Below are 27,966 nucleotides of genomic sequence, written 5' to 3'. Positions count from 1 at the left end.
TCAGGCAGTTACGGATTGATCTCGTTTTTTGCCCAAGTGTGACGAAAACTACATTTTTTATCGGGGCTATTTTCAACCGCAGCATCACATTCGTGTATTCGACTACCCGGTTTCTATTTTAAAGTACCCCCCAAAACGCGTTGCGGGTGAAATCTAGTCTCAAAAAGAGTTTTCTGATAAAATTGTTGAACGTTGGGAATACGAGGTCTAAAAATAATTGAATTTCAATTAATTCCTACTAAAACCCAAAAAAAAACATTCATTCTAAAACCAAACACGCTAAAAGGATTGCAAATAAAAGCGTTTGTCCCAAACACGATTCTGAGTTTTAACAAACTCCAAACAATTCCTATGCTCAATCACTTATTATCAACCAGATCCTTTATTACAACATAGTTTACGATAAATCAAACATTATACATCAAAATTGGATGTTAATCGTATAAAGAAACACGAAAGGAAATCGATGCGTTCGTTTTATAAAACGAATCAATAACGGAAACGAGAATATGTTGTTTCCTCCGTTTGTACGACTATTATTAACCCGTCGGGCTATCTAGACAGCGTGACTGAGGTTGAGGGAATCATTGATAATGGTAATATATAACGACTTGTGTCACTTAATAAACTATCAGCATTTGATTCTGTAAGAATTCACTTCATTACTCATCCGTGAAATGTTGACAACCGACTTATGGTGATATACTATTTTGATGCGTGTTTTCTTGATATGATATGATCATTATGGTCAATGTTGCATATCACTTCCTGATATTTTACGACCGTTTTCTGCGGTGAGTTTCGAGTAATTTACAGAACAGCCTTACGATACGATAATTTGATCCTTTAAGTGTTATAATATTATTAAATGCCAATATGGCTTGTCACTTTTTGATATTTCACAGTCGTGATCGTCATGAGTAATGAATATATCTGACGGAACAGTTCTAATGGTGATTTTATTGAATTGTTAAAAGCGATATTTTGTAAAAATCTATTGAGTACTACGGCGCCTCGGAGTGGACGTAATGTTTTTGATACTTCTCCGGGCATGTCGGATGGCATTTCCATTAGACTATGAGAGTTAGAGAACGGAGAGTGCATGTGTGTTTTTGGATGAAATTGTGCTATTAATAATTGCTGTACAAATATCTGAGTGACTCCTACAGAGGCTACTATTTCTCATACATTACACCTCATACACATACATCTCATACAAGTTTTAGAGTCAAAAAATGGCGGGACCAGGCAATTTACACGTAAAAGTGTTTTCCCGCTTACCCGATTCTCAGTTACTCAGGTTCGTATGTATCTGTCCTACGCAGATGGACATAAGTAGCAATAAACAGCTTATTATACAGCATATATATATAATCTGTACAGTTTATGTTTATTTTCTTGAATATATTGAAGGAAATAGCTGGTGCTGCTGAAGGTCAATTTGCGCGCAACTAATAGTCCGAGAGATTTCAAAATCATATATTAAATACTTAAACAGTCTTTTCTATTAATACAAATTTAAACAAAAACATAACTAATTATTTTATTTATTATTACAGCATCACCTACCTCATATCCCATGAGTGCGATAAGGTCTCCAAAATTGTAAGCTACTTTTATTTAGGCTGTATCCATGTTTTATATATATTTTTTCTCTTTGTGGTGTACAATAAAAGTATAAAGTAAAGTAATCATGTCCTCAATATCGAATCACGTTGGATTTATCCACCTTGATGCATCGTTATATTGTCAGGAAATACTGTAAAATTACTTTGAAGTCAAAGCGGGGTATGCGTAGTCAGGTAGTCAGTAATTTAATAACATAGACGATGTGGTTCGTTTTACTAGCTACCACCCACACATTAATTATTCGTCTCTTAACTATCAATTCTTTCTAATTACAGACAAGATAGACGTAAAAATTTATTCTTAGGTCCTATTTACAAATAAAAAAAAATCGTAATGTTTGAGGTCATTCTATTAATCTATTCCATCTATACTAATATTATAAATGTGTAAATAACTCTGTCTGTGTGTTACGACGTCACGGCTATACCACTGAACTGATTTTGATGAAATTTCGTATGAAGCAAGCTTGAATCCCAAGGTAGGATATTGACTATCTTTTTTAAACCTAATACTTGACCCCCTTCCCCTAACACGCGGGTGAAAACTAGTAATAAAAAATAAAAGCTTCATTATTTTCCGACAAAGGCTTATTGAGGTTAAAGTTACATTGCTTGCTTATGTATTAATATCCGTATACAATAATCAAGAAACAATTCGTTTTGTTTATGTTTTTTTTTGTCAAATGGGCCTTACCATGCGGCCTTTTGCCACACAAATTTGTCTTGTTTCCCTTCAATTAACACCGAAAATAGCTATGTATTTTAAATATTGGAATGCAATTTTTAAGTTTTGAGTTTATGTATTTGAGTATACAGACAGACAATTTCGTTTATATAATTTTTAATTAAAATCAATTGTTATAATTAGTATGACTTAATTTTATATCGTATTTTCCTTTGTATTGTATAAATTATATTTTGAGATTAAATATGATATTTCGTGTCGGTTGTTTCGAGCGCTTGACGAATCAAAAGAATTTTTAAAAGTCTATTTGAATAAAAATACTTTGAATTAATTTGTAATCAGTAAGCCATAATTGCAATATCTATGTAGACGTTTATGTATATATATATATTAATGGTAAGATTTTTTTATTTTATCCATATATTTTACTTACAAAGCATTGGCTCATTAGTTTAATTACAGGCACAAGGGACTTAACATCTTATTTCCCAAGGCTGATGGCGCATTGGCGATGTAATGTTGGCTAATATTGCTTACGAAGCCAATGTATGGGCACTTATTATAGGGCCTTGCCGGTCTGCCTTTAAACAATTTATTAAAATATATATAGGTATATATTTTACTTTGTAACACATAAACTTCTATACCGTTCATCAATAGCCATGAAAATTGGTATACATTTTTTTTTTTTTTTTATAGAATAGGAAGGCGGACGAGCATATGGGCCACCTGATGGTAAGTGGTCACCAACGCTCTTAGACATTAGCATTGTAAGAAATGTCAACCATCGCTTACATATCCAATGCGCCACCAACCTTGGGAACTAAGATTTTATGTCCCTTGTGCCTGTAATTACACTGGCTCACTCACCCTTCAAACCGGAACACAACAATATCAAGTATTGCTGTTTTGCGGTAGAATATCTGATGAGTGGGTGGTACCTACCCAGACGAGCTTGCACAAAGCCCTACCACCAGTAAATACATAAGTACATTTGAACAGGGAAAATATTTATTTAAGTTGTATCGGCTAATACGTTACGAACTTAAAGAAGCAACGCAAGACGGCCATTAAGCTTATGATGCTATAAAATTTCACGTATTTAATCTAATACCTGCTTATAAACGTTGTTAGCGGGTGATTAGTCAAACAATGCTGTCTTCTTCTTTCGAATGTCAAACCAATAATGACTGAAAGAGACATCAGTGTTTAACTAGGCCTAACGTTATAAAATCGTTTTAACATAATACAAAAAAATAAAAAAATATCGCTCGTTTAAATGTGAAATTTGTAATGTGATTTATATACACTTTTGTCTTCTTAATTTAGACAATCTTTTGATGATATATTTTTTTTTAAATTTCGTTTCCAACAAATGCGCAATTAAAGTTAAAGTATATCTTTTTATAACTGAGTAATAATCGCATCAGCGAACGATCGGAATCAATATTTGTTAAGTTAATGTAAGCAATAGATAAGATTGGCTTTTATGCAAATAAATATTCTTTAACCGTTATTTAAAAAAAAAAAACTACACATATATAATGGTTGAAGAACATTGTAGATGCGCATAGCGAATGAAATAAAACACGCTTGCAATTATGTTTTAATTGCTGTCTTTAGGTGTGTTCGCGTCTTTCTTTGTCTGCTCTCGTGTCTTCCTGTGTCTACCTTCTTGCGAGTTATTAAACGATCTTTCAGATAGTTACGGCTTTACATATACACATATGCTGTTTAATAATCCGTCTTCTTCTTTCGAATGTCAAATCAATGGTCACGGAAAGAGAAGAATACGTATGTAACTAAAACTAAATAACCGCTATGTAAAGTTTGTAACTAAGGCGTTTAGTATTTTATTAGTTCTCGTATAAGTTAGTCTTGAACTACCTATATTATTTATGCAATTTCAGTTCCTTTGTTTTTATGTTATCTTTCCTAGTACTACTATTATTGTGATTTGTACTATTTATTGTGATTTGACACTTAGGTTAGTGAAAAAATATAATGTATACCTAAAGGCATAATCGCAAAAGTCATTAATGAAGTAAGTTACAGCCTGTGAATGTCCTACTGCTGGTCTAATGCCTCCTCTCCTTTTTTGAGGAGAAGATTTAGAACTTATTCCACCACGCTGCTCAAATGCGGGTTGGTGGAATATACATGTGGCAGAATTTCTGTGAAACCTTCACCGTCAAACACGAGATGAATTATAAACACAAATTAAGCACGTGAAAATTCAGTGGTGTTTGCCTGGGTTTGAACCCGCGATCATCGGTTAAGATTCACGCGGTCTAACCACTGGGCCATCGCGGCAAAAAGCATTAAATCTTCACTAAATTCTGCCTCGTACTTGACCTTAATCAAAATATACTTTATGAAAGTAGGCTTTTACAAGAGCTTTTGAATCATTTTACAGAGTTATATTAAATATACCACCGGTTCGGAATGGAGATTCTAACTAGAAGAACCGGCAAGACATTCTTTCAACTAATTAAATTACTAAGTTGTAAAATATAGCTCATTTATATATTCTCAATAACTCAGTCGTGTTAAGTGGATTCGCTAAACACCGCAGTAGAATAAGTCACTACTAAAATGCTGACACAAGTCCGAAGTAAAGAGCTCTAGATAGGATGCAAGTCGTCTAGTTGACATTGTCTATAGGCGATATTAGGCTAGGTCAAGTATAGCCAGTTTTGTGTCTACACATCTCTCAATAATACCACAAGTACATATGTGTGTATGTAAGTGTTCATATCATCCGGTTTTATACGTTATAACGGAATGTAATGTATGGAAAACATTTACAGCCTTACTTATAAACGTGGTTTAAAGAGTGATTAGTTGAAGAATTCTGTGTCTTCTTCTTTCGTATGTAAAATCATTAATGACAGAAAGAGTGTTTGGGAACTCAAAAAGTAAGGAACACACCACCACTGTATGTAAACTCCTTTATTCTCCTCAATTTTATTCACACGATACAAATCGCTACCGAGTATAAGGTCTAAGAAAAATAACTTGACAGCGCGATTTAACTGGCATACAGCGCCATCTATTATTGCCTTAAGGAACTAAAATAAAATAAATATTAAATGAACAAACATTCCGCCCACCAAGGACTTGTCCTTCAAGTTACAATACACATACAATAAAAAAATAACATACTCGGAAGGTGTAATAAGTAGCAAACTTAACTAAAATCTAACACAATCAACCAAACAGCTAGTACATAGAAGATATGACTCAAAAAATTAAGACATTCATTTAACTCATTTTAATTACAGTATGGCTTTACACACACAACAAAAGTAAAGTTAAGAAAAAAAATACAACTCAAAAAAAATCTAATGAAAATAAAACGCAAAGAAAATAAAACTATAGTAACATAAACAAATATTGAATACATTGGAAATTATAACCGCCCACCGTGACTATATCATATTTATTTTGTTAAAACACTAACTTTATGAAGTGGACGTTTAATATATCCATTTTTACATTTTACGGTAAAGACTCTTGTGATATCATCACGGCCAGGATGTTTTTTAACAATTTTTCCTAAGAGCCATTTAGAGGGTGGCAAAAAATCGTCTCTTAACACTACTACATCATTGATGTTAGGCTCTGGGTTTTTCTTATTCCACTTATATCTATTAGCTAAAGTTAACAAATATTCTTTCGACCACCTTTTCCAAAAATCGTTAACCATTTTTTGAGTTAAATGCCATCTTTCCAGACCAGTACATTTTTTATCAGAATAATCAACATCAGTTACATTAAGAATGGGTTCTCCTATTAAGAAATGACCTGGTGTCAGTGGGAGTAGGTCATTAATGTCGTCGCAAAGTACGGATAAAGGACGCGAGTTTAGACAAGCCTCCACCTGTGTCAGTACTGTAGATAATTCTTCGTAAGTCAGTGTGCTATCACCAATAACTTTACGTAAATGCGTTTTGACAGACCTTACACCTGCCTCCCAGAGGCCTCCGAAATTTGGAGCATGAGGTGGAATAAAGTGCCACCTTGTATTCTCGAAGGTCAGCAAACGTGATATCTCACTCGGTAACTCAGAACGTGCGTTGTGGAACATTTCATTTAGTTGTTTCTCGGCTCCAACAAAATTTGTACCGTTGTCACTGTAAAGATCTTGACAGTGACCACGTCTCGAGACAAAGCGTCGAAAAGCAGCAATAAATGCCTTTGCACTCATATCCGTAACCACTTCTAAATGAATGGCCCGAGTAACCATGCAAATAAATAAACATATGTATGCTTTATATGACTTAGCACCTCGTCCAGGAGAAAATCTTATATTTATGGGACCAGCATAATCAACTCCAGCGGATTTGAATGGTTTACTAGGCTTTAGCCTCACTCCTGGAAGTTGACCCATGAGCTGATTAGATGCTTTTGAGTACCTAAGACATATAACACATTTCCTGAAATGTTTCTTTACCAACTCTTTTGCTCTTACTATCCAATACCGTGTCCTTAAGAAATTTAACATAAGCTGTGGTCCGCCATGCATGGTTTTCTCATGTGCATCACAGATTAATAACCTACTAAGGTGACTCTTAGCAGGAATAATCACTGGATGTTTCATGTCATAGCGTATATCAGCCTGTTCTAAACGTCCTCCAACCCTCATAATCCCATTTTTTATCTAAAAATGGGTATAAGTTGGAAAGACCACTCTTCTTAGATGTTTCTCCCTGTAATTGTATCTGCTGTATTTCTTGTTGATATTCAAAACTTTGAGCTTGTTTAATGCATATCTGTAAAGTCTGATTTATTTCATCAATAGTAACGTGTCCTGGTAATTTTCTCCGTTCATTTTTTGGCAATAGCAAATTAAGAAATCTTCGACAAATTGATATTACTCTCAACATTTTATCTAAATTAGAAAATTTAACCCAAATAAAGTCCTCCTCACTCTGTGTATTATACGCTGTCAAACTTCTTACTTTTTCTTCTTCCTGTGTGTCAATATCTATTAATTTTTCAATATCAATTATAGGTTTTGATAACCAGCCTGGACCGGACCACCAAAGCGGATGATCACGTAAATCCCTACATCTCAGCCCCCTCGATGCGCAATCGGCTGGGTTCATGTTCGATTTTACGTACCCCCATTGAGTGTACTCAAGCATTGTCAATATTTCCGACACCCTATTACTTACAAAAGTCGCCCAACGACATGCAGGACCTTTTAGCCACGCTAAAACAACAGTTGAATCCGTCCAGGCAAATAAATTATCATTGGGTATGTTCATTACGATGGACACTTCATACAATAATTTTGTTGCAAGAAGTGCACCGCATAACTCTAATCTGGGATTGATGACTCTTTGTCTATGGGTGCGACCTTTGTTTTAGCTGAAATCAATTTTACGTAGACATTTCACTCACTCATAATTCGAATGTAAACCGCCGCGGAATAAGCTACCTGTGACGCATCAGAAAAAACGTGTAACTCTGTTTTACAGTCGTTAGAGTAATTTAGCCATCTTGGAATTATGATATTTTTAACGTCAATTAAATCTTTTCGAAACTGTAACCACTCTGTTGTTAAATCTGTTGTCAATTCTTCATCCCACCCTAATTTAGATTTCCATAATTTTTGAATAAAAATTTTGGCTGTTATAACTATTGGCGCAATCCATCCTATTGGGTCATATAATCTCGCTATATCTGATAGAACTTGACGTTTTGTCACAGACACCTTAGGCTCGGGTAAATTTTTAGTATATTCGAAATTGTCAGTGTTCCGATTCCAACAGATACCTAATACTTTTACCATGTTGTCTGCTTTAATGGGTACGTACTGATTAGATCGATATATTTTAGTAAAATGTCCGAATTACTGCTCCATTTTTGAAGCTCAAATCCTCCTGAATTCATTAAACTATTCATCTCATTGTAAATTTGTATGGCTTCTTCTAAATTATCACATCCGGTCATTAGGTCATCAATATAATAATCTCTTTTTGTGATAATGGATGCAACTGGATACTTAAGTGATTCTATTTCGGCTAAATGCTGTAAAGTCTTTACCGCTAAATATGGTGCACAGGCTGTGCCAAATGTTAAAGTTAATAATTTATAATCTTTGACTAGTTCATCAGGACTATTTCTCCATAATATTCGCTGAAAATTTGTGTCTTCATCATGTACCCTTACCTGCCTATACATTTTAACTAAATCAGCCACTATGCGAATTCGATGCTTCCTCCATCTCAACAGAATATGTCTCAAATCTTGCTGCAGCTTTGGTCCAATCAAAAGATCGTCATTTAATGATACATTGTTGATTCCTTTCGAAGATGCATTAAAAACAACTCGAACTTTCGTTGTCTCTTTATCTTCACGTACAACCGCATGATGAGGAAGATAGACCGCGTTTGGGTTATTAAGATCTTCACTATCTACCCGTGACATATGCTTCAAGGCTAAATACTCTTCCATGACTTTCCTATAATCATTGTACAACTAATCATTCTTCAACAATCTCTTTTCTAAATACAGGAGTCTTCTTAACGCAATTTCTCTTGACTTGCCATATTGACATTTTGGATCTTCTTCAGTGAACGGTAACCTCACAACAAATCTACCATCCTTATTTCTCTCTGTAGTTCTGTTATAAAACTCTTCACAGTAAATTTCTGTTTTAGTTAACCTTTTCTCCAGACTATTCGGCTCATTTTCTATCTCCCAAAATTGTTTCAATAGGTCATCTTCTCTAACATTAACATGCATACTTATAACTTTCTCTCTCTCACTGACTAAATCTTGCGACACTCTTCCGGACAAAATCCAGCCAAGGATTGTATTCTGAGCTATGAGATTTCCTTGAGGATTTTTGATAATTCCAGTTAATATCACTTCGCTGTAAACCTCAGCTCCAAGCAAAATATCGATTTTGCTTGGTGTTCCAAATCCAGGATCGGCTAGTGCAAGGTTCTCGTGTTCTAACCAATCTGGTGTATTAAAATTACTTGTTGGTAGTACTGACGCAAGTGTAGACAATATGTACGCATTGACATGAATTTGATGATCAGAATTATAATGTGGTTCTATTACTAATGAAGTCTCATAATTTATTCGCATCTGACCATCCCCTATTCCTGACACCAAACCATTAATTGGCTTTCGTTTTAACCCAAGTAATTGTACTGCAGTTTCTGTGATAAAAGAGGCTTGTAAGCCCTGATCAAGTAACGCTCGTATAGTATATTTACTTCCGTTTCTTGAATTAGCTTTAACAACCGCTGTTGCAAGTAAAACGCTGTAACGATATAAATCTCCCTTCGCAAAATTCGCTACAACTTTTGTTTCAAGAGGAGTGTGTGAAATTTGTTTCTCTTTCTCTTCCTTATTCTCTACGTAGTTTGTGTTCCCTTGTAAATCTTCCCTCTCAAAGTGCAGTAATGAGTGATGTCTTTTTCCACACCGACGGCAGCTTTTCGCTTGTCGACATCGGCTAACCGGATGAGTATTCGATAAGCAATTAAAACATAGACCTGTTTTCTGCACAAAGTTTTGTCTCTCTGTCACCGTCTGCTGACCAAATTGCTTGCAGTTAAAAATATAGTGTGTTCCTTTGCATAAAGTACAAGTAGGATCTTTCGGCTTATGATTGTCTTGAAGCGTGGTATGAAATGATTTTGGTCTTGGTATAGGTCGTGCGGTATTGGAAGCATGTGATATAGGGTTCTGTTTTCCGGATTCAATCATTTCTAAACTTCTGAAACATGACTCTAAAAATTCAACAAGTTTCAACCATGATGGTAGTTCATCTGTAGCACGACTTTGTAAATTTTCCCATTGCTTACGAGATTCCACATCTAGCTTCGAAACCACAAAATACACTACAATAATATCCCACGTACTCACGTCGACGCCTAAATTACTAAGACCCTTCAAGCAGGAACTTGTTGTGTCTAACAACGATTTAATGCCAGCCGGTGACTCATTATGTAAGGATTTTTGTGAGAAAAAGGTTTTTAAAATCGCATTACAATTGTATCTTTTATTATCATATCTTTTTGTTAACTGTTTCCAGGCTTCTGTATAATTTAACTCAGTTGTAGCAAAATTTCTAATCAACGCTTCAGGCTCTCCAGAAAGACTTCCTTTTAAATAGTGAAGTTTTTGCACATCCGACAAACTTTTATTATTATGAATTAAAGACACAAACATATCATAGAAAGTTTGCCATTCATCGTATTTGCCGGTAAACGTTGGCAATTGAATTCGGGCAATTTAACTTCGTAAATGTTTGGATTCGTGGGCGCGGAGCTATTTTCTGCATCACTAGCTGTTTTCTTTTTAGCGAGAATTAAAGCAAGTGTTTCTTTTAGAATACTTTTATAATTGACATAAGTTTCATAAAATAAATCATATTTCTCGGATGTAAAATAGCTTTCCTTTTCCTTTTGCACCTTATCAATTTTTGCTACGATTTCCTTATGGCCTTGTCTGAAGTCATTCCATAGTTGCTCTACATTTTCTAATCTTGTCTCTAAATATGCTTCCTTAATTCGGTCTCTGGGCGACTTCTTAAAATTAGCTTCTGATTTCAACAGTTGTTTGTAATTTCTTCTCCTCAAAAAGAGGAGAGGAGGCCTTTAGCCCAGCAGTGGGACATTCACAGGCTGTTACGGATTACGGATTGTAAAATTCTTCCTGTGTCGATAACATTGCCTCCATTTTTTATAACAAAATAACAATCCAATTAAAAAAACTATTTGTCTCAGAAATATTCGCTACAATACTGTTGACTATAAATGCTGTCAATTCACTGCAATTTTCTTAAGTCCAATATTAATAAAAATTTTACAAGTCCTTAACATTTACTTAAAATCTAGTAAACACAAATTGTTTACGTCCAAAGTCTCTTAATTTTTCTATGTTAATATTCACTTGACATTTTCTAAGCTAAAAATCACAAGAAATTTGCCAAAAAGTCCAAAAAGGTACAAAATATTCTAAGTTAATAGTCACTCCAAATTTTCTAAGTTAATATCACACAAATTTTTCTAAGTCCAAACAACGTCTCAAATATTCTAAGTTAATATTCACTCATAATTTTGCAAAGTTAAAATTCACTGAAATATTCTAAGTTCAAGATAGATAAAAATTTTGTAAGTCCACAATAGTCTTTAAATTTTTCTAAGTCCAAATCAAATCACTTCTAATTTACTGTTTTTAACTTAAACTATTATTAACTATTACTTTTTAAAGTCCAATTTCGTGCTTACAGTTTATTGTCCTTAGAATATCACTTGCACCACTTACTATTACACTATGTCACTCACTGCACTATCTTCAGATTCTGTTTCTTCCTCCTCCTCCTCATTCCCGGGTTTCGGCACCAAATATGTTGGGAACTCAAAAAGTAAGGAACACACCACCACTGTATGTAAACTCCTTTATTCTCCTCAATTTTATTCACACCGATACAAATCGCTACCGAGTATAAGGTCTAAGAAAAATAACTTGACAGCGCGATTTAACTGGCATACAGCGCCATCTATTATTGCCTTAAGGAACTAAAATAAAATTAATATTAAATGAACAAACAAAGAGCGAAATCAGTGTTAAACTGAACAGCCGATAAGCAACGTTTATAAGTAAGGACGTTAGAGGTCAACTAATTAATTATATCATTGTTAGTTCCTTTGAAAAAATACGCACCACTTTTTTTCTTCGATTTCAAATTTCGAATTTTCGACTTCGTTTTACCGATTATCATGAAAGTTGACACGTGTATTTTTCCATGGAGAAGGTTCTAGATACTATATTCGTAACAGCCTGTGAATGTCCCACAACTGGGCTAAAGGCCTTCTCTCCTTTTTTGAGGAGAAGGTTTTGTAGCTTATTCCACCAAGCTGCTCCAAGTGAGATTAGACACATGCTGGTTTCCTAGCGATGTTTTCCTTCACCGTAAAGCACGAGATTTATTGTAATAACAAATTAAACAAATGAAAATTCAGTGGTGCTTGCCCGGGTTTGAACCCACGATCTTCGGTTAAGATTCACGCGTTCTTACCACTGGGCCATCTCGGCCCTACTAAGATACTATACACTCTGTTGTAACTCGCCTCTAAGATGGTGCTGCAGAACTTCAGAGTCTATAGCGATCACCTGATCTCCATGAAAAATTATAAATTAACAAAGACAGGACACCTGCTTGGTTTTGCTAGTAGACAGTAAATAAGAATGTGACAGTTTATATGTTTGTAATTCAATTATATTCGAACCGTTTGTCTGTTTCAAATAAAATTTGCCATAGACCGAACATGGATAACCGCTTGTATAAATATTAGTAAATTAATAGAGCAGTTACCATACCAGGTTTACGACGAGATTACTAATGTCTCTTTTTTTTACTACTAACAAATGAGCGGATCGCATTACAATACGTATATTATATATTTTTGCAATAAAATCTCCGATACGAGTACTGCTAATGTATCTGTTCGTTACATACTAGTTCTGCTTGTAAAACAATCTTTGATATTTTTTCTAAAGCATCTGATATAACTCGCACGCCACCTAGTGTTAGTTAATGGCACTATGATTGAACCCTCGTCGAAAGTAAAAAGAATAGTTTTACAAAGATTTAATCCAATTTGATGGTCGATTTGTGAACGCATATAATACGAATAAAAACATCTTATAATATATAAGAATTTATATCATATAAATACATGACTAAAACTCTAATTGAGAGCACATCTTTAAAAAGAGTACAATGTAGAGAAAAAATAAATGCTTAACCAAAAATATAAAAAAAAAACAGTATAAATTCGCGTTCTATTTTGTTAGAAATTGTAGAAGTAAAAACATAGGATCAATCACAGTCAAATTGTATTTTATAAGTATTTCATTTTGTTCTAGTTCCGTCCGCCCCGCAAAACCTCACTGCAGACAGGGTGACAGCTGACGAGATACATTTATTATGGGCCCCGCCAGCCACGTACACGACAGTTCAACTACGAAAAACTATAGATACGAATATTGATAAAGATGCAACAAAATTAGAACCGGACCTAACGGTTGCTAAGAAAGAAACGCAAGCAGACGAACCGATCACAGACGGTATTAGAGACGATCGTCTAATAATAGATGCACCAGTGAAACAAGATAGCTTAAAAGATACAGAATACTCATATAATTTGTATAAGAATGACAAGCAGAAATATAACGACGAATTCTCAGATTCCTATATATTGACTGACGATTCCTATAGAACAAGGAGGGATACGAGATCTAGGAGACACAGAAAAAGAAGACAGGACAATGTCACCGAGAGTAAGATTACTTTAGAGAGAGATATTGATGGAAGGGAGACACATCACTTATTTGAATTCCCAATAAGAGTAGATAAAAAATCCCTACCCGTTGTACCAAAGAAAGTAGCACACATAGCATATGTGCTTTATTATGAAGAAGGTTTTCCAATAAAGAAAGCGTCCAGTGATCTATCGAAGATCTCCGAAATACCAACGTCGGATGATATAAAGAAAAGAAATGTGTTCAAAAGCGATTGGGGAATGCAGGATAGTATGAACGCGACGAAAAATTTGACTTTATTAAACACATCCGGTGTGCAACAAATTAAAGTTGTTGGTTTTAGATTGCGAAGCTTGAGTAAGTTTGAATTTCGAAACTATATTAATAATTGATCGTCAATATTCGATCAAAAAAATTGTTTAAAATTGAATCAACAAATTCCAAAAATGGCAAACTTATATTGAATCGTTTTTGGTTCAATTTAATTACAAGTCTGTTCAGAAGGTCTGATTCGCTTTCCATTTAGCAGTTAAATAAAATCTTAAAGATGGCAATACAATTCAATTGAATTTTATTCGATAATTGTCTTTGTTGTTGGTTGATTGGTGTATTTAATATATATTTTGTCATTACAGAACCGTTCACTCCCTATAAGATTTGGGTGCGTTCATTCTACAACTTCCCCTTGGATGGTGTGATGTCATCGGATCTGATAGAACGTCTCGGTCCGCAATCCGAGTCTCTCTATGTGTTGACGGACGTCAGGCCGCCCTCTCCGCCTATTATAGTTAATTTGACATGTGATCAACCGAATGGTAATTATTTTAAATGATATAAATATTGCTTTCCATAAATTATTAGTAAAATATTTTTTTGTGTTATTTCATATTTGTTTTCAAGAGTTGTGTTTGGAAAAACGATACGATGTTGATGCACATGCATGCGCACGCACATTATAATTTAAAAACACCGACATGCAAACGCACACGCATTTTTTAATGTTTATAAATAATCTGCACTCTTGAATTATCTATCAAAGAATAAATTAAAAGAAATGTTTTTTTTGTGATTACAATGCGGTCTGGCAATTAATGTGCCATATATGTAGGTTTTCATGGAGAATTTTTTTATGCTATCCACTTTGTTGTAACACGCCACTAGATGGCGTTGTACGACATCCACTTCTATAGCGTTCAACCGATCGCAATGATGATTGATATTCCTACAGGGCATAGTATGTCGGGTTTTGCTAATAATTGTATTATGTCTTTTTCAGGAATCCTATACCTCCAGTGGCGCCAACCACTCGAATACAACAATTCGCTCGACCAGTATATCGTGACCTTGAGGAAGATACCAGAACAGCAGCCAAGAACTCGACTCACTCTGCCGACGGTCAAAGATGATATTGAAACAACCATCAGTGTTGTAAGTTACGTTGAAACCTAGATCAATATAGAGTTGGAGACAATATAGAATTGTTGATCGAATTCGCTCATTTGCTGTTTTAACTATTGTCTAATATATTTTTTTTATATTTTTATATATTTTGGATTAATTTGACCGTCTATTCGGTCTTCGCTTTATTAACCATTCGTTATTTGATGTCATTCTGCATTTTGTTTTTATTTATACAACATAGTTTGGATTGATTGATTTGATTAATTTAAAAGAACTGTTTTAAATATCCTATCCTATTATTATTATTATTAGTAATATATCAGATTGAATAGTATTAAATTATTCAATGCTTGGCTAAATAGTACTTTAGTTTTCAGTATGTTTGACTTAGTTTAAAAGATCGAATTGTAGCCAAATACTCCACTAATTTTAGCAGAAATTACATTTGAAATTTTAATTAGTTCAACATTTAAAATAATAAAATAAAAATACTTGAACAAATGCTTTTGATTCGTGATATTATCGGTTGACCGTTACTGTAAATAAAATGTCATTTCTTTACAGAAAGTTGAATTATGGAATGTAACAAGATACGAGGTGAAGATATACGCCGTGACACTGTCAGTGGCGCGACCCAATACACTTATAAATGGCTCCGAGTCTCCTCCGAAGGTTATTTTATTTTATTATCTACCGTAACCGTAACAGCCTGTGAATGTCCCACTGCTGGGCTAAAGGCCTCCTCTCCTCTTTTTGAGGAGAAGGTTTGGAGCTTATTCGACCACGCTGCTCCAATGCGGGTTGGTGGAATACACATGTGGCAGAGTTTCAGTGAAATTAGACACATGCAGGTTTCCTCACGATGTTTTCCTTCACCGTAAAGCACGAGATGAATTATAATCACAAATTAAGCACATGAAAATTCAGTGGTGCTTGCCCGGGTTTGAACCCACGATCATTGGTTAAGATTCACATGTTCTTACCACTGGGCCATCTCGGCTCTTTTTATCTTTATATCTCGGCTATTTTATTATCTGATAATTGTAAATGAAAATAATTTATTATTACATCCTGTGTTGCCACGGCTGCTGTTGTCAACGGAGACTAGGCGACAGCGCAGAAAATATAAACAGATATTGTGCTCAAGTGTGTGCAAAAATGCAAAGGAAGACTCTTCCCTCATTCTCGTAATCTGATGGTAACGCAATGACACGACTGGATAGAGACGCATATAGGGTCAAAGGATTTACGTCCTTGAAGTAAAAACTTATATGGCCCTTATGGTTCCTGGATTCCTGACACAGGATCCCCCTCCTAAGGGTAGTCTTTGAGTGATAAAGCTTTTTTTGATAGTTTTTTTTACAACGGCTTCGGTTGGAATTATTAAATTATATTAATAGATGGTAGTCTTAACAATGTTTTTCTTTGTAAGAGTGGCAACACTATATTTTTTGTTTTCTGACTTTTTTATCTGTATTCTAATTCCAATAAGAATAGGCTTCAGAATTATATATTATGAAAGACAAATAATGTTTTTATTATCAGGAGGTGTCGAGTGAGTTGTGTGCGGCACATTCTGAAGCGATGTCCCCAGCAGATGTGTCTCCAGTGAAGCGAGCTGGCAACTCTCTCGTGGCGCTACTTGCAGCGGCTTTGCTAACTACGCTGGCCGCTGTCAGCGCTGCTTTGGTTTATTGGAGGTCAGGATTAACAATATTATCTTCTATTTTAAAGCGAGATATTACTTGTGTTAGTTTTATGTAATATTAAGCTAGCGATATACTTGAGGGTAAGTGATTTTCAGTGCCCATAGATGGCCCATACATGGCACTGTAAGTCATATTGACTATTCTTTATACAACCTACTGATATGTGATGGTTCTTTTGTACCAATTCTACCGTTTGTAAGTAAAACGATTCGAATAGGGTAACCGGACGTATACATATATATAATATGTTTTAAATTTTGTTTCAGATGTAGATCACGAGTCAGTAAATGCATTAGTGCAGCGTACAATTACTTGGAAGAGGGAGGCGAAAGGGCCGCCAGAGCTCCACTCAACACGTACAAGAAACCTGGTAAAATAGTTTTTTATGTAGTATTTTAATTGCATATTTTTGACGTCTTAAAATATTGGTTTTGGTACAAAAAATGGCACTAATATATAAAAATGTGTATTTTTATTGCCTAAACTTAATTAGAACATAAATATTTTTCTGAAGACAATTTGATTATAAAACTATTAATGTCTCCTTAGTAGTAAACTGTTCGCCGCTGGTGTCGTGCGCGGGTGGCGCCGGGGCTGCGGGTGGAGCGGGTGCGGTGGAAGGGGGTGCGGCGAGACCTCCGCGCATGGCGGGCGGAGCGCATCCGCTGGTGCGCGCGCGACACTTCCCCGCGCACGTCGCGTCGCTGCACGCAGACGGGGACATCGGCTTCAGGTCGGATTCTGTTTGATTGATAATAATAATTAGTATACCGTACGTAGTAGACATATTCTTCTTCTTTTTCATCGATGGTGACATGTTTTTCTTAGTTTACATGGTATACATTTTAAACCATTAATTTTTAAATATATATTTGCAGCAAGGAGTATGAAATCGTAGTAGCGAAGTCGGCCGCACTGGGACATACCAGCCACCACAGCTATCGACCGGAAAACAGGCTTAAGAATCGATATTTGAATATTACCGCATGTACGTAAACTGATACTTAAAATTATCACTGCTAGGTTTTGAAATTATGAGCAAAGCAGATTTACTGATCTGACTAAATATTGAACGCTCATCGGTCTCCTATAGTGATCGTCGATCACGTCTTTAGACCTATAGAAGAATAGTCATAATAGTACACGTCGGTGTCGGCCCGCAGACGACCACTCGCGCGTGTGCGTGTCGGCGGGCGCGCGCTGCGGCGCGGCGGGCTGCGTGGGCGCGGGGCGCGGCGCGGCGTGCGACTACGTCAACGCCAACTTCATCGACGGCATGCTGCCCGCGCTGGCGCCGCCCGCCGCGCGCCGCATCGAGCGCCGCCTCGAGCGCCGCCTCGAGCGCCGCGCCCGCCCCAGCAGGTACTGTGACTGGCGACTTGGCCGGTGCCAATGTCAGCGGGAAGGACATCATTATATTTTTATTTGTATAATTCATTAGGTGTCTCTGACCCTATATTAACACTTTGTATTGTGTCCTTTTTACTATAGTACAGCTCTGTGTCTTCATTACTCTGTACTATATATACATATAAGTAAGTTTAAAGAAACTGTTTTCTTCCTTTCCCAATCTCTTTTATAAAATGCTATATCTGAATGGAAGAAGATAATCATTAGACAAGCATCTACAAGTAATATTTCTATAACAAGCAATATAAGATATAAATTTGTACTAGAATTATTTTAGAAAATATATATGGAAATTAACATATCCCATCCAAGTTTAGTTACTTTACATTACCCAAGTAATGTAACCAATTACTTTACAATTACAATTACAGACAACCTTCAGTGAAAGTAACAAAACCACCACCGAATCTTGCTGAAGGCATCGAATCGGCTTTCCTGAACATTGAGTTCTCCGGAATCGTGGAGTCAGAAGATCAGGCCGATGATTCTGATAGCGAACGTAGTGATGACGATTCGGAGCTAGACGATGTATATGTGGACATAAGTAAGTTTTATAACACACATATATTTTTGACTTAAGAAGTAAGTAACATACGAGGTGGTCCAATGGTTAGATTAGTCGAATATTAGATTTATATAACATTAATATAATATTGCACAAAAATCTTTAGATTATTATTATTATTACATTCATTAGTCAATTTGTTATATCGTAAAATAATATGACATATTAAAATGTTTCATTAGACGGTGTTCCTCGACAAATCAAACTGGAATGGGCGGTGTGGCGTCGCAGATACATCGCCACGCAGGGACCGACACCAGCCACCTTGGACGCCTTCTGGCGGATGATCTGGCAACACCGTGTACACACCCTCGTCATGATCACCAACCTCGTCGAGAGGGGAAGGGTGAGTCCAACCATAATAATGTTTTTGTATTTTGTAATATAAAGAAGCTCTATATAGATGGGAAAAGTTTGAATATAAAATATTTTATTTCGTTTCCAGCGAAAATGTGACATGTACTGGCCCGCAGGCGGGCGCGGAAGTTCCGCTGAATTCGGCGGAATACATGTAACACTTTTGTACGAAGACGTGCGGGCGGCATACACCGTACGACATTTACGTGTACGCAGTGCAGCTCAATCGGTGAGGAGTAATTATGAGTTAATATTTTTCCTTAGAGACATTGGGACTATTTCTTGAGAAAGACGGTAAATTTGTTAATTGCTTGGTAGGGCTTTGTGCAACCGTCCGTGTGATTAAAGCTGATTCCGGTTTGATGTGTGAATGAGCCCGTATAATACACACATACACAGGGATATAACTTCTGAGATCCTTTTTTTATGGTTCGTTGGGATTGTAAGGAGTTATTTATATTTTCTGTAGTGCCAGTACCTTTGAGGTATGAAAGCTTACCATCAAGACAAGTTATGACTGCGCACCATTTGCCGGGCCATTCTTAAATAAATAACAAAGTTTTCCAATATGAATGCGCACTGTGTATATACCGCCAGCAGGGAAGCGAGTCGAGTAGCGAGTCGAGCGCGTCGAGCGGCGACGGGCGGCACATCGTGCAGTACCACTACACGGTGTGGCCCGACCACGGCACGCCGCGCCACCCGCTCGCCGTGCTGCCCTTCGTGCGCGCCGCCGCCGACCCGGGCACCGTGCTCGTGCACTGCAGGTGGGCGCCGACGACGGCTACGGCCGACGACAGTATGTCTACCTCATAAAATTATAACACTTATGGACCGAGTCGTCTACATTTTTATTTTCAGTGCCGGCGTGGGGCGAACGGGTACTTATATAGTAATAGACGCACAATTGAACCAACTGAAGCTGACGGGCACACTGTCGCCTCTCGGCTTCCTGTGCAGAGCGCGCACACAGAGAAACCATCTCGTCCAGACAGAGGAACAATACGTATTCGTACACGATGCCTTACTCGAATACGTGCGCTCTGGCAACACGGAAGTTGAATTCGCTAAAGCGAGAGAGTATCTCGTGAAACTTCTAGAACCTATATCAGAGGAGGAACTCGCGGTTATGGATCTTAACCCACCGAAACAAAAGAGCTTAAGCGACCTGAGGAACGGCTACGATAATGACGTCACGAGTGTTAGATCGAATGACTGCAGCGAAAACCAAATAGTCGAAAATGGAAGTCAACTTTCTATAAAAACAGATGAATTGAACAGTGATAGTAAATCGTCTATGGATAATCAGGAAAAGGACGGGTTAGTAAATGGGGATGAGATGGAAGGTGTGTACGATCTGGCGCCTCGTACGACTGACACGTACAATAAGAAAATGCAAGCGTATAATAATATGAACGAGCAGGAAAAAGAGGAAATGCGCAGGTGAGAATTTTTTGTCCAGCATATTAGGACTCAATGTTATTATTAACTAGTTTTAACGCCCGCCTTTTGGAGAGATAGCAGGTCCTATATAAAAAAGTAGCCTTAGTCTTTGGGGCTTTAGCTCATCATACCAAATTACATAAATAGTTTCGCGTTTATAATATTAGTATAGAGAAGTTGATGTCATATTTCGCTTCGTGATGGTTGAGTCAGTTACAGTCTGCTTTGTAAGTCTAGAAAGGAACAATGACTTTTTTATCTTATTCTTGGCCGTGATGGAAGACAACGTCAAGATTTATTTTTTTTATATAATTGCAACAGTAATTTTTAATGCACTAATTTTATTTTGGTAGATTAAGATTTGATAGTTCAATGAAATCAAAACTAAATTTGTAATTAAATATATTTATTATGTTGTAACTTGAAATATCAATTCATTTTAATTTAAAGGGTAAACAGAGCTGAGAACTACGCGTTGTTGGAAAGAATGCGTTCATTATCTAACAGGCATCAAGTATACCAAGGCCCGCCACCCGTTAACTTGTTAGAGAAACAATTTCAAGTAAGTTGTCTTTATATATTTTACTATAAACTTTCAAATTTTCAAAAGCTTTGGTGTATATAGATTGGATTTTAATATTAGTCTGATTTAATTGTATTTATTCATTGCAGTTGATAACGAGATCCTGTGTAGAGTCTAGTGTGTGCGCACGCGCAGCTCACAACGCAGAGAAGAATCGTCCTGGAGGCATCTTACCGTCTGACTCAGCTAGAGTCATGCTTGTTCCTAAACCGGGAGTCGAAGGTAAATTAATTTATTCATTGTTTTTCTTTCAAGTTTCTTCGTGTAAAGATTTTTTTTGCCTATGGTATAATTAAATTACTTATGACATTAATGTCGTCTAGTTTGAATTCTTTAGTAAGCCGATGAAGTAATAAGTCTGTTAACTTACGACTTGTTAAGGACTCACTCCTTATTTTAATCGTCCATTCTTTTTATTTATCATTTTTTTTTGTTAAGCTACTATTAAGTTAGCACGTTTCTCTGGAGCTAACTTGTTTGTGCGCCGCAGGCAGCGAGTACGTGAACGCGAGCTGGGTGTGCGGGCGGCGCCGCATGCGCGAGTACGCCGTGGCGCAGCACCCCGCGCGCGCGCCCGAGCTGTGGCGCCTGCTGTGGGACCACACGGCGCAGCTCGTGCTGCTGCTGGCCGACGAGCCGCCCGACCCCGTGAGTAGCCCCAGTTGTACCTTATTCGAATCTACCCCTTTGAAATGTATTTTCTGGCAAAATACTAAGTAGTTACTCTTTCAAAAGCTTTTCCTGTCTAAATTACTCTTTTTTTATGATTTCTTTTTAAATTTATTAATACATCCCAGGCTTAAGTTTAAGATCAAGGTTGTAATTAATATTTTTTTAAGAATAACGACTTAATATATATATATAATAACTATTATTTTTTTCAGGAATGCGACGTGTTTTGGCCAACAGAAGAAGAAAAGGAACTGTTCGTGGCAAACTTTAGAGCGAGCTTCGTTTCAAAAGACACATATGTAGCTTACAGAAGATCGGAAAGAAAAGTTCCGAATCATTCACCGCCAACACCAGAGACAAACGGTTACAGGAGGCAGGACGGCAGTGAGTGCGCAGACGACGAATGTCTTATTCCAGAAAATTGTTCTCCAATTAATGAATCGGAACCAGCGTACCGCTTCGATAGAACCGAATTAAGATTAGAACGCCTCAGTGGAAGCAGAGATCTATCAGCTCGGAAATCGATAGCGAATGGCGATTTATTCTCATCGTTGTCTGAAAAGAAGAATGGACCGAAATCTCCTAGAAGTCCGTCAAAAATGTCATTGAAAAACTTCAAACTCAGTTCGCCTACAAAATTCAAGTTTCCAGAATGGGGGTCAAGGACCGCCGGTTCCCCTCCTGACACGGCGCCACCCCCACCTCCTATCGCGCCATCATTATCCGTCGAAGAGGAAGCGGAGTTAAGAAGACCAGTTTATACGTTTGAAAAAGTTAAAAGTGTTCCGAAAGTCCCCTCCGATAGAATTATAGAAGTTACCAATGTCAGTGTTCATTCCTTACAGGACGATTATCAACTAAGTGTTAAGTTTATTAAGTGCAGTGGTTGGTTACAAGGTGATACGACTGAGTACTGTGCGGGGAGGCCCGATGACAATGAGTTCGTTAGAGCAGTGCGGCAAGCTACCAGTGAGAGTGAGAGGGACGAGGCCTTGGATAGGCTCATAGCGCCCTACAGGGACTCGTTTGCGTTGATAGAGTTTGTTGCCGGCTGTCAGATGGAATACAAGAATGGTCCAGTTGTAGTCGTTGACAAGTAAGCATTAAAAGTTTGTCGGTTAATATATCATTTTAAATGGAAGACAGTTTTTTTTTCTCTTATGTGACATAAAATTATTGTTTATGATAGGAACATACTCTCCCTCGTAATACATTATATTTTAACGAAGATTTCGATATTATTACAGCTTACAAATTGAATTAAAATATAATTACGGTTTGGAGTTTTTTCAACTAGCTGGAGATGGATGAGATACCCTATATCGCACTGAATATCCAGATACGGCGGCTGGCGAGCGCTGTCGTTCTGCTCGCTGAGCGCGGCGTGCGGCGGCGTGCGCAACCCGCGCGTGAGCGAGCCGGGCGCCGAGTGCGCGGCGCGCGAGGCCGCCGCCGACCTGTACTGCAGCAGCGCGCTCAACGCGCACGCGCGCGCCGCGCCCGCCGCGCCCGCCGCGCCCGCCGCGCACGCGCCGCACGCGCTGCTGGCCGCCTACTGCGCGCTGGCCGCCTACGCGCACGCGCTGCCCGCCCCGCCGCCGCCCGCGCCGCCCGCCAGCTGAACCGGTTGGCTTCCTATTGCTCACTACGGTATCGCGCTGGACGTTGCTCATTTCTACCGGCCAAGGCTTTTGTTAGAGCCGCTAATCTGCCGCTAAGCAGCAGTACTTAGTATTGTTGCGTTTTGGTTTTAAGGGTCAGTGAGCCGGTGTACCTACCGGCATAACACGACGTCACATCTCATTTCTCAAAATAGGTGACGCATTGGCAACATAAAAAATTTATTATTTCTTACATCGCCAATGTCTATGAGCGGAGATGACCACTTCCCATTTGCTCATCCGTCCTATAACATAAAAAAAAAGTTACATGTTAAAATAGAGATTTATATGAAAATACAAAACATCATAAATTTACACAAATATCATAATCCACATTTTATGATATTTTTTTAAATAAAAACAAGATTTTCATCTCTGAATTCAATCTAGCAATCAAGCTACGCTGCTAATCATGTTTTCGTATCTTTCCAGGACGCTGCCAACACCGAGCGGACTCACATAAAAGTATGCATAATTGTTAATAGTTACGGACATAATACTCAGTGCGTTGTGCGGTAACCATGAAGAGACCCTTTAACTTTGGTGCAAATTTCCTATTAGCTAACCAACTTTGATACAGTTTCGAGAGAAACCGCCATATTCTGTAATAGCTTTAAATAAACCACAATTTTAATAATGTTGGTACAAACATTTGCAGCGGCCAATATATCAGACCAATATTAACTGTATTGTCCAATGTTGGTGCAAAGTTTATCTCAATGTAACCGAGACGAACTCCACTATTGGACGTGTAGCTGATCTTTTCTACATAATAATGTAAGAAAGAGATGTAAACATTGATTAGAAAGATTTTTCTAGAACAAAAGTTACATAATTACATCCGTATTTGCTTGATTCCGAAGTTATTTGGGGGAATAGAACGTTGGCTGTAGATATATTGTAATAATTTGGTGACTCTATGTATAATGTAGACGTAAAAATGGTATTATATTATGTGTAAGAATTTGAAACATGTATTCAAAATTGTTATTATAATATAATGGTCTTGGGCATTTTGAAAATATAATGAAATAAGTGAGTGTAGACAAAGGGCGTGATAATGTAAGGTCTTAACTTGATCATACCGGCTCATTTGAAGGTTCAATTTTCTATTCAAATAAAGGTGCTCAGTTAAAGAAGTCAGAGTTACTACTGTATTATACAGACTTTTCTGTATCATTATTATTTGGTGGATGAAACAAATCGTAATGCTTTGAAATGAGTGCTATTAAAATTTGGCAACACAATTTTGTCCTCTCCCTTCTTTATTTTGCATCTGTCAATACTAATTCGGCCATATGTATGTAACAATATCTTTGCTTCCTTTACATAATGGACCTTATAATCTTTATATTGTCATGGTATATAGTACCGTCTTTATTTGAGTCGTCGGGTCATAAATATTTATGACTCTGTCTCGCTCGCACTCAGTGGCCTTACGGACTGGCATGGTGTGCGTTACAATGCGTGAGCTGGTATCGATGAGTTGTGAAGATTTGTATTTGAACTAGTTGGAAAACAGTTGGAAACCAAATTGAAATAATTAAATAATGGCCAATGCTATATCAAATATCGGACCAACGTTGGCATGTCCCTTATGTTTATACACACTCATTATACGAAACGATATATAAATAGATCAGCTGTATAACTAACTATCCAAAAATTACTTACATTCTATTGAGTAACCAGTGAATTTCATTGAAATATGTAAAGGAAGTTACGTAGAGTCAGGTTATATTGAATGTATGTCTTTGTCTCTTATGAAGTAATGTGTGGTTGTGTGCGTTATTGTATAGGACGTGAACTGATTTAATGGTAAAGATTGCATTTGAAATTTGTCGGTTTTTAATATATGGCAACATAATTTCAAAGCTTAATATGAACAAGATAATAGGAGTTTTTAAATCATTTTAATAGAAAAATAAATCTTAATTATTCACATTAACATTCAAAAATAATATGTTTGTAAAAATAATGAAATTTTCTTAATAATAGGTTTTGAATTTCAACCGCCATAAGAGAATCTATATTCATTTTATTAAATCTTTTATAACACATAAAAAAACCTAAATAGACCTAAATGCAGACGTCCTGTTTGTGTTATGGCGAATTAAACGGTATAGAAGTTGATGTGCTGAAGCGCCATCAAGCGGCGAGTTACAAAAAGTTAATTAGTAATTAACTCCACGAAATATACATAAATGAATGTACCAATTTTCATTCTAATCTGTCATCGGTCTCGTAGTATGACAATATCAAACACAAATCCAATATTATATATAATCTATCGCCTAAAGTAAATAATGCGCGATAAAATTATTAAACAAAAAGCGGCACAATTAAAATAATTGTTATTAATAATAATGCAATCTCACCTTACGAGAATCAGTTTTACGTCTAAGGCGCTGTCTAAGACACTCTTTGTTTCCAACACGGGACACTCATTGGAAACCTTCGTTGTTGCGTTCGGTAGCGGCAATCGCCGGTTACTTCTAATCAGGTAACAATTCGTTGTCATCCAGTTTCACGATGGATATCGGTAGAAACACTGTTTTTGCTTATGTTGATTATACGACAACAAAAACGTCGTTAACACCGAGTATTTTTTGATTGGCGATTGTGTGATGTACGTACGTGTGTTGCTATGTAAATGACTCTCTTATTCATGTTATTTGGGTTGTCATGGAAAACTCTCTTGAATAAACTCTTGTTTCTCTTATTATCCACAAACATTATAATTTTGTTAGCTAGCTTTTTTTTATATAGTATAGGTTGGCGGACGAGCATATGGGCCACCTGATGGTAAGTGGTCACCAATGCGCCACCAACCTTGGGAACTAAGATGTTATGTCCCTTATGCCTGTAATTACTCTGGGTGGCTCACTCACCCTTCAAACCGAACACAACAATACCAAGTACTGCTGTTTTGCGGTAGAATATCCGATGAGTGGGTGGTACCTACCCAGACGTACTTGCACGAAGCCCTACCACCAGTAAAAATTATTCAAGAGACAGTTTTCCACGACAATATGAATAGCATGAATAACAGAGAGTCTCATCCATGGCAACACACGAATAACATACATCACAGATTACAATCGATATGTGTCAAGCGCCTTAGAGTTACGTCGTCCAGCAGGGAAACATTTCATACGCTATCAAAAATACAATTTGTACTAAACCTTACTTACTTACTAACTTAAATATCGTATATCGATATCGATTATTTTATACCTAATTATATAATGTATCTGTGGTTAGTAAGTGGAAATTGTTCGAAATGAAGTAGTGTTTTTTTTTAATAAACTATTTATTTAGCCGTTTATCAAGAAATGCTTGATATGTCATGGCAAAAACTGTCATTATCATAGAGTGGGCTTAAAACGTCAAACGTCAACGTCATGTCTCGTTTCGTCGTACGAACATTTAATAATAGCAACACTGTGAACTTATAAACGTTCGTTAGCGGGTGTTTAGCTTATCGCTTATTACTCTGTCATCATCGATTTGTCATTCGAAAGAAAGAGACAGCATATACATTCTTTTTATTTCGGATGACACGAACACCTAAGCAACATTTATCGGCAAAGAAGCCAGTGTTTATTTACATATTTGTTATCATTTTAACTACGAAATATTTCAAACAAAATCTGTTTATTTTTTCTTTTTTTTACTTTTAACTGTAACTATTTTATCGTTTGAACACTTTCCACTTGCAACTCTAATAAATAACACTACGAATCGTGTATTGTAATTTATTCGTAATTCCTACTAAATCACTTTAACGGTCCAGTATTTTTTATTATAATCTAGTATTGTAATGATATTTATGTAAAGACTGCTTGTTAGTGGTTCGTCAATTATGGTGTGAGGTTACGTTCGGTGTACAGTGGGCGATTCGTGTGGAGATATATTTAGATTTTGTCTCCGAGTGCGTCACTGTCCTAATGAAAGACACTAATGTCATATTATAATAGCTTGCAATTTAACATATAAAGCATTGAAAAGATTAATTTATAAAACAATTATAGTATAAGTAACAGCCTGTAAATGTCCCACTACTGGGCTAAGGCCTCCTCTCCCTTTTTGAGGAGAAGGTTTGGAGCTTATTCCACCACGCGGCTCCAATGCGGGTTGGTGGAATACACGTGGCAGAATTTCGATGAAATTAGACACATGCAGGTTTCCTCACGATGTTTTCCTTCACCGAAAAGCACGAGATGAATTACAAACAGATGAATTACAAATTATAGTATACCTAAGTGCATGTCAATTACAAGTGTACATAGCACTTCCAGATTCATCTAATCAAATTCAAATTAAAAGTAAAAAAAAAAATCATCAGTAATTTTTAAATAAATGTCAAAATTAAATAATAAATAATGTCATTATTATATCTAAATTTTTTACGATATGTCACAAGTCTATTCGTTATTTCAAAGAGCATTTAATTTCATTTATGTAGTACATAGTAATTTATTTATATAAATTAAAAAGGTAAACCGAACGGTTTTTATTTGATGCGTTCAAGTATTATAATGGAAAAAAACT

General features: G+C 36.7%; 1 protein-coding gene across 1 annotated transcript in view; it reads left to right on the top strand.

Moving 5' to 3' along the window:
* The window catches only part of LOC126777822 (uncharacterized), a 37,782-nt gene extending 10,084 nt beyond the window's left edge, over window positions 1-27,698 (top strand). Inside the window, exons 2-21 of the mRNA XM_050501002.1 lie at window positions 13,216-13,968; window positions 14,247-14,426; window positions 14,888-15,039; window positions 15,577-15,684; window positions 16,558-16,712; window positions 16,988-17,091; window positions 17,271-17,454; window positions 17,600-17,709; window positions 17,885-18,083; window positions 18,503-18,675; window positions 18,879-19,042; window positions 19,142-19,282; window positions 19,654-19,820; window positions 19,915-20,496; window positions 20,947-21,058; window positions 21,169-21,301; window positions 21,570-21,727; window positions 21,964-22,847; window positions 23,091-23,377; window positions 23,845-27,698. Coding sequence (XP_050356959.1) covers window positions 13,216-13,968; window positions 14,247-14,426; window positions 14,888-15,039; window positions 15,577-15,684; window positions 16,558-16,712; window positions 16,988-17,091; window positions 17,271-17,454; window positions 17,600-17,709; window positions 17,885-18,083; window positions 18,503-18,675; window positions 18,879-19,042; window positions 19,142-19,282; window positions 19,654-19,820; window positions 19,915-20,496; window positions 20,947-21,058; window positions 21,169-21,301; window positions 21,570-21,727; window positions 21,964-22,847; window positions 23,091-23,373 — 4,742 coding nt within the window. The 3' untranslated portion in view covers window positions 23,374-23,377; window positions 23,845-27,698. The remainder of the gene's footprint in view (window positions 1-13,215; window positions 13,969-14,246; window positions 14,427-14,887; window positions 15,040-15,576; window positions 15,685-16,557; window positions 16,713-16,987; window positions 17,092-17,270; window positions 17,455-17,599; window positions 17,710-17,884; window positions 18,084-18,502; window positions 18,676-18,878; window positions 19,043-19,141; window positions 19,283-19,653; window positions 19,821-19,914; window positions 20,497-20,946; window positions 21,059-21,168; window positions 21,302-21,569; window positions 21,728-21,963; window positions 22,848-23,090; window positions 23,378-23,844) is intronic.
* The last annotated feature ends 268 nt before the right edge of the window (window positions 27,699-27,966 follow it).

This window comes from Nymphalis io, chromosome 24, assembly GCF_905147045.1.
Source record: "Nymphalis io chromosome 24, ilAglIoxx1.1, whole genome shotgun sequence".
Lineage (NCBI taxonomy): Eukaryota > Metazoa > Arthropoda > Insecta > Lepidoptera > Nymphalidae > Nymphalis > Nymphalis io.
This window is presented reverse-complemented; position numbering and strand designations above follow the sequence as displayed.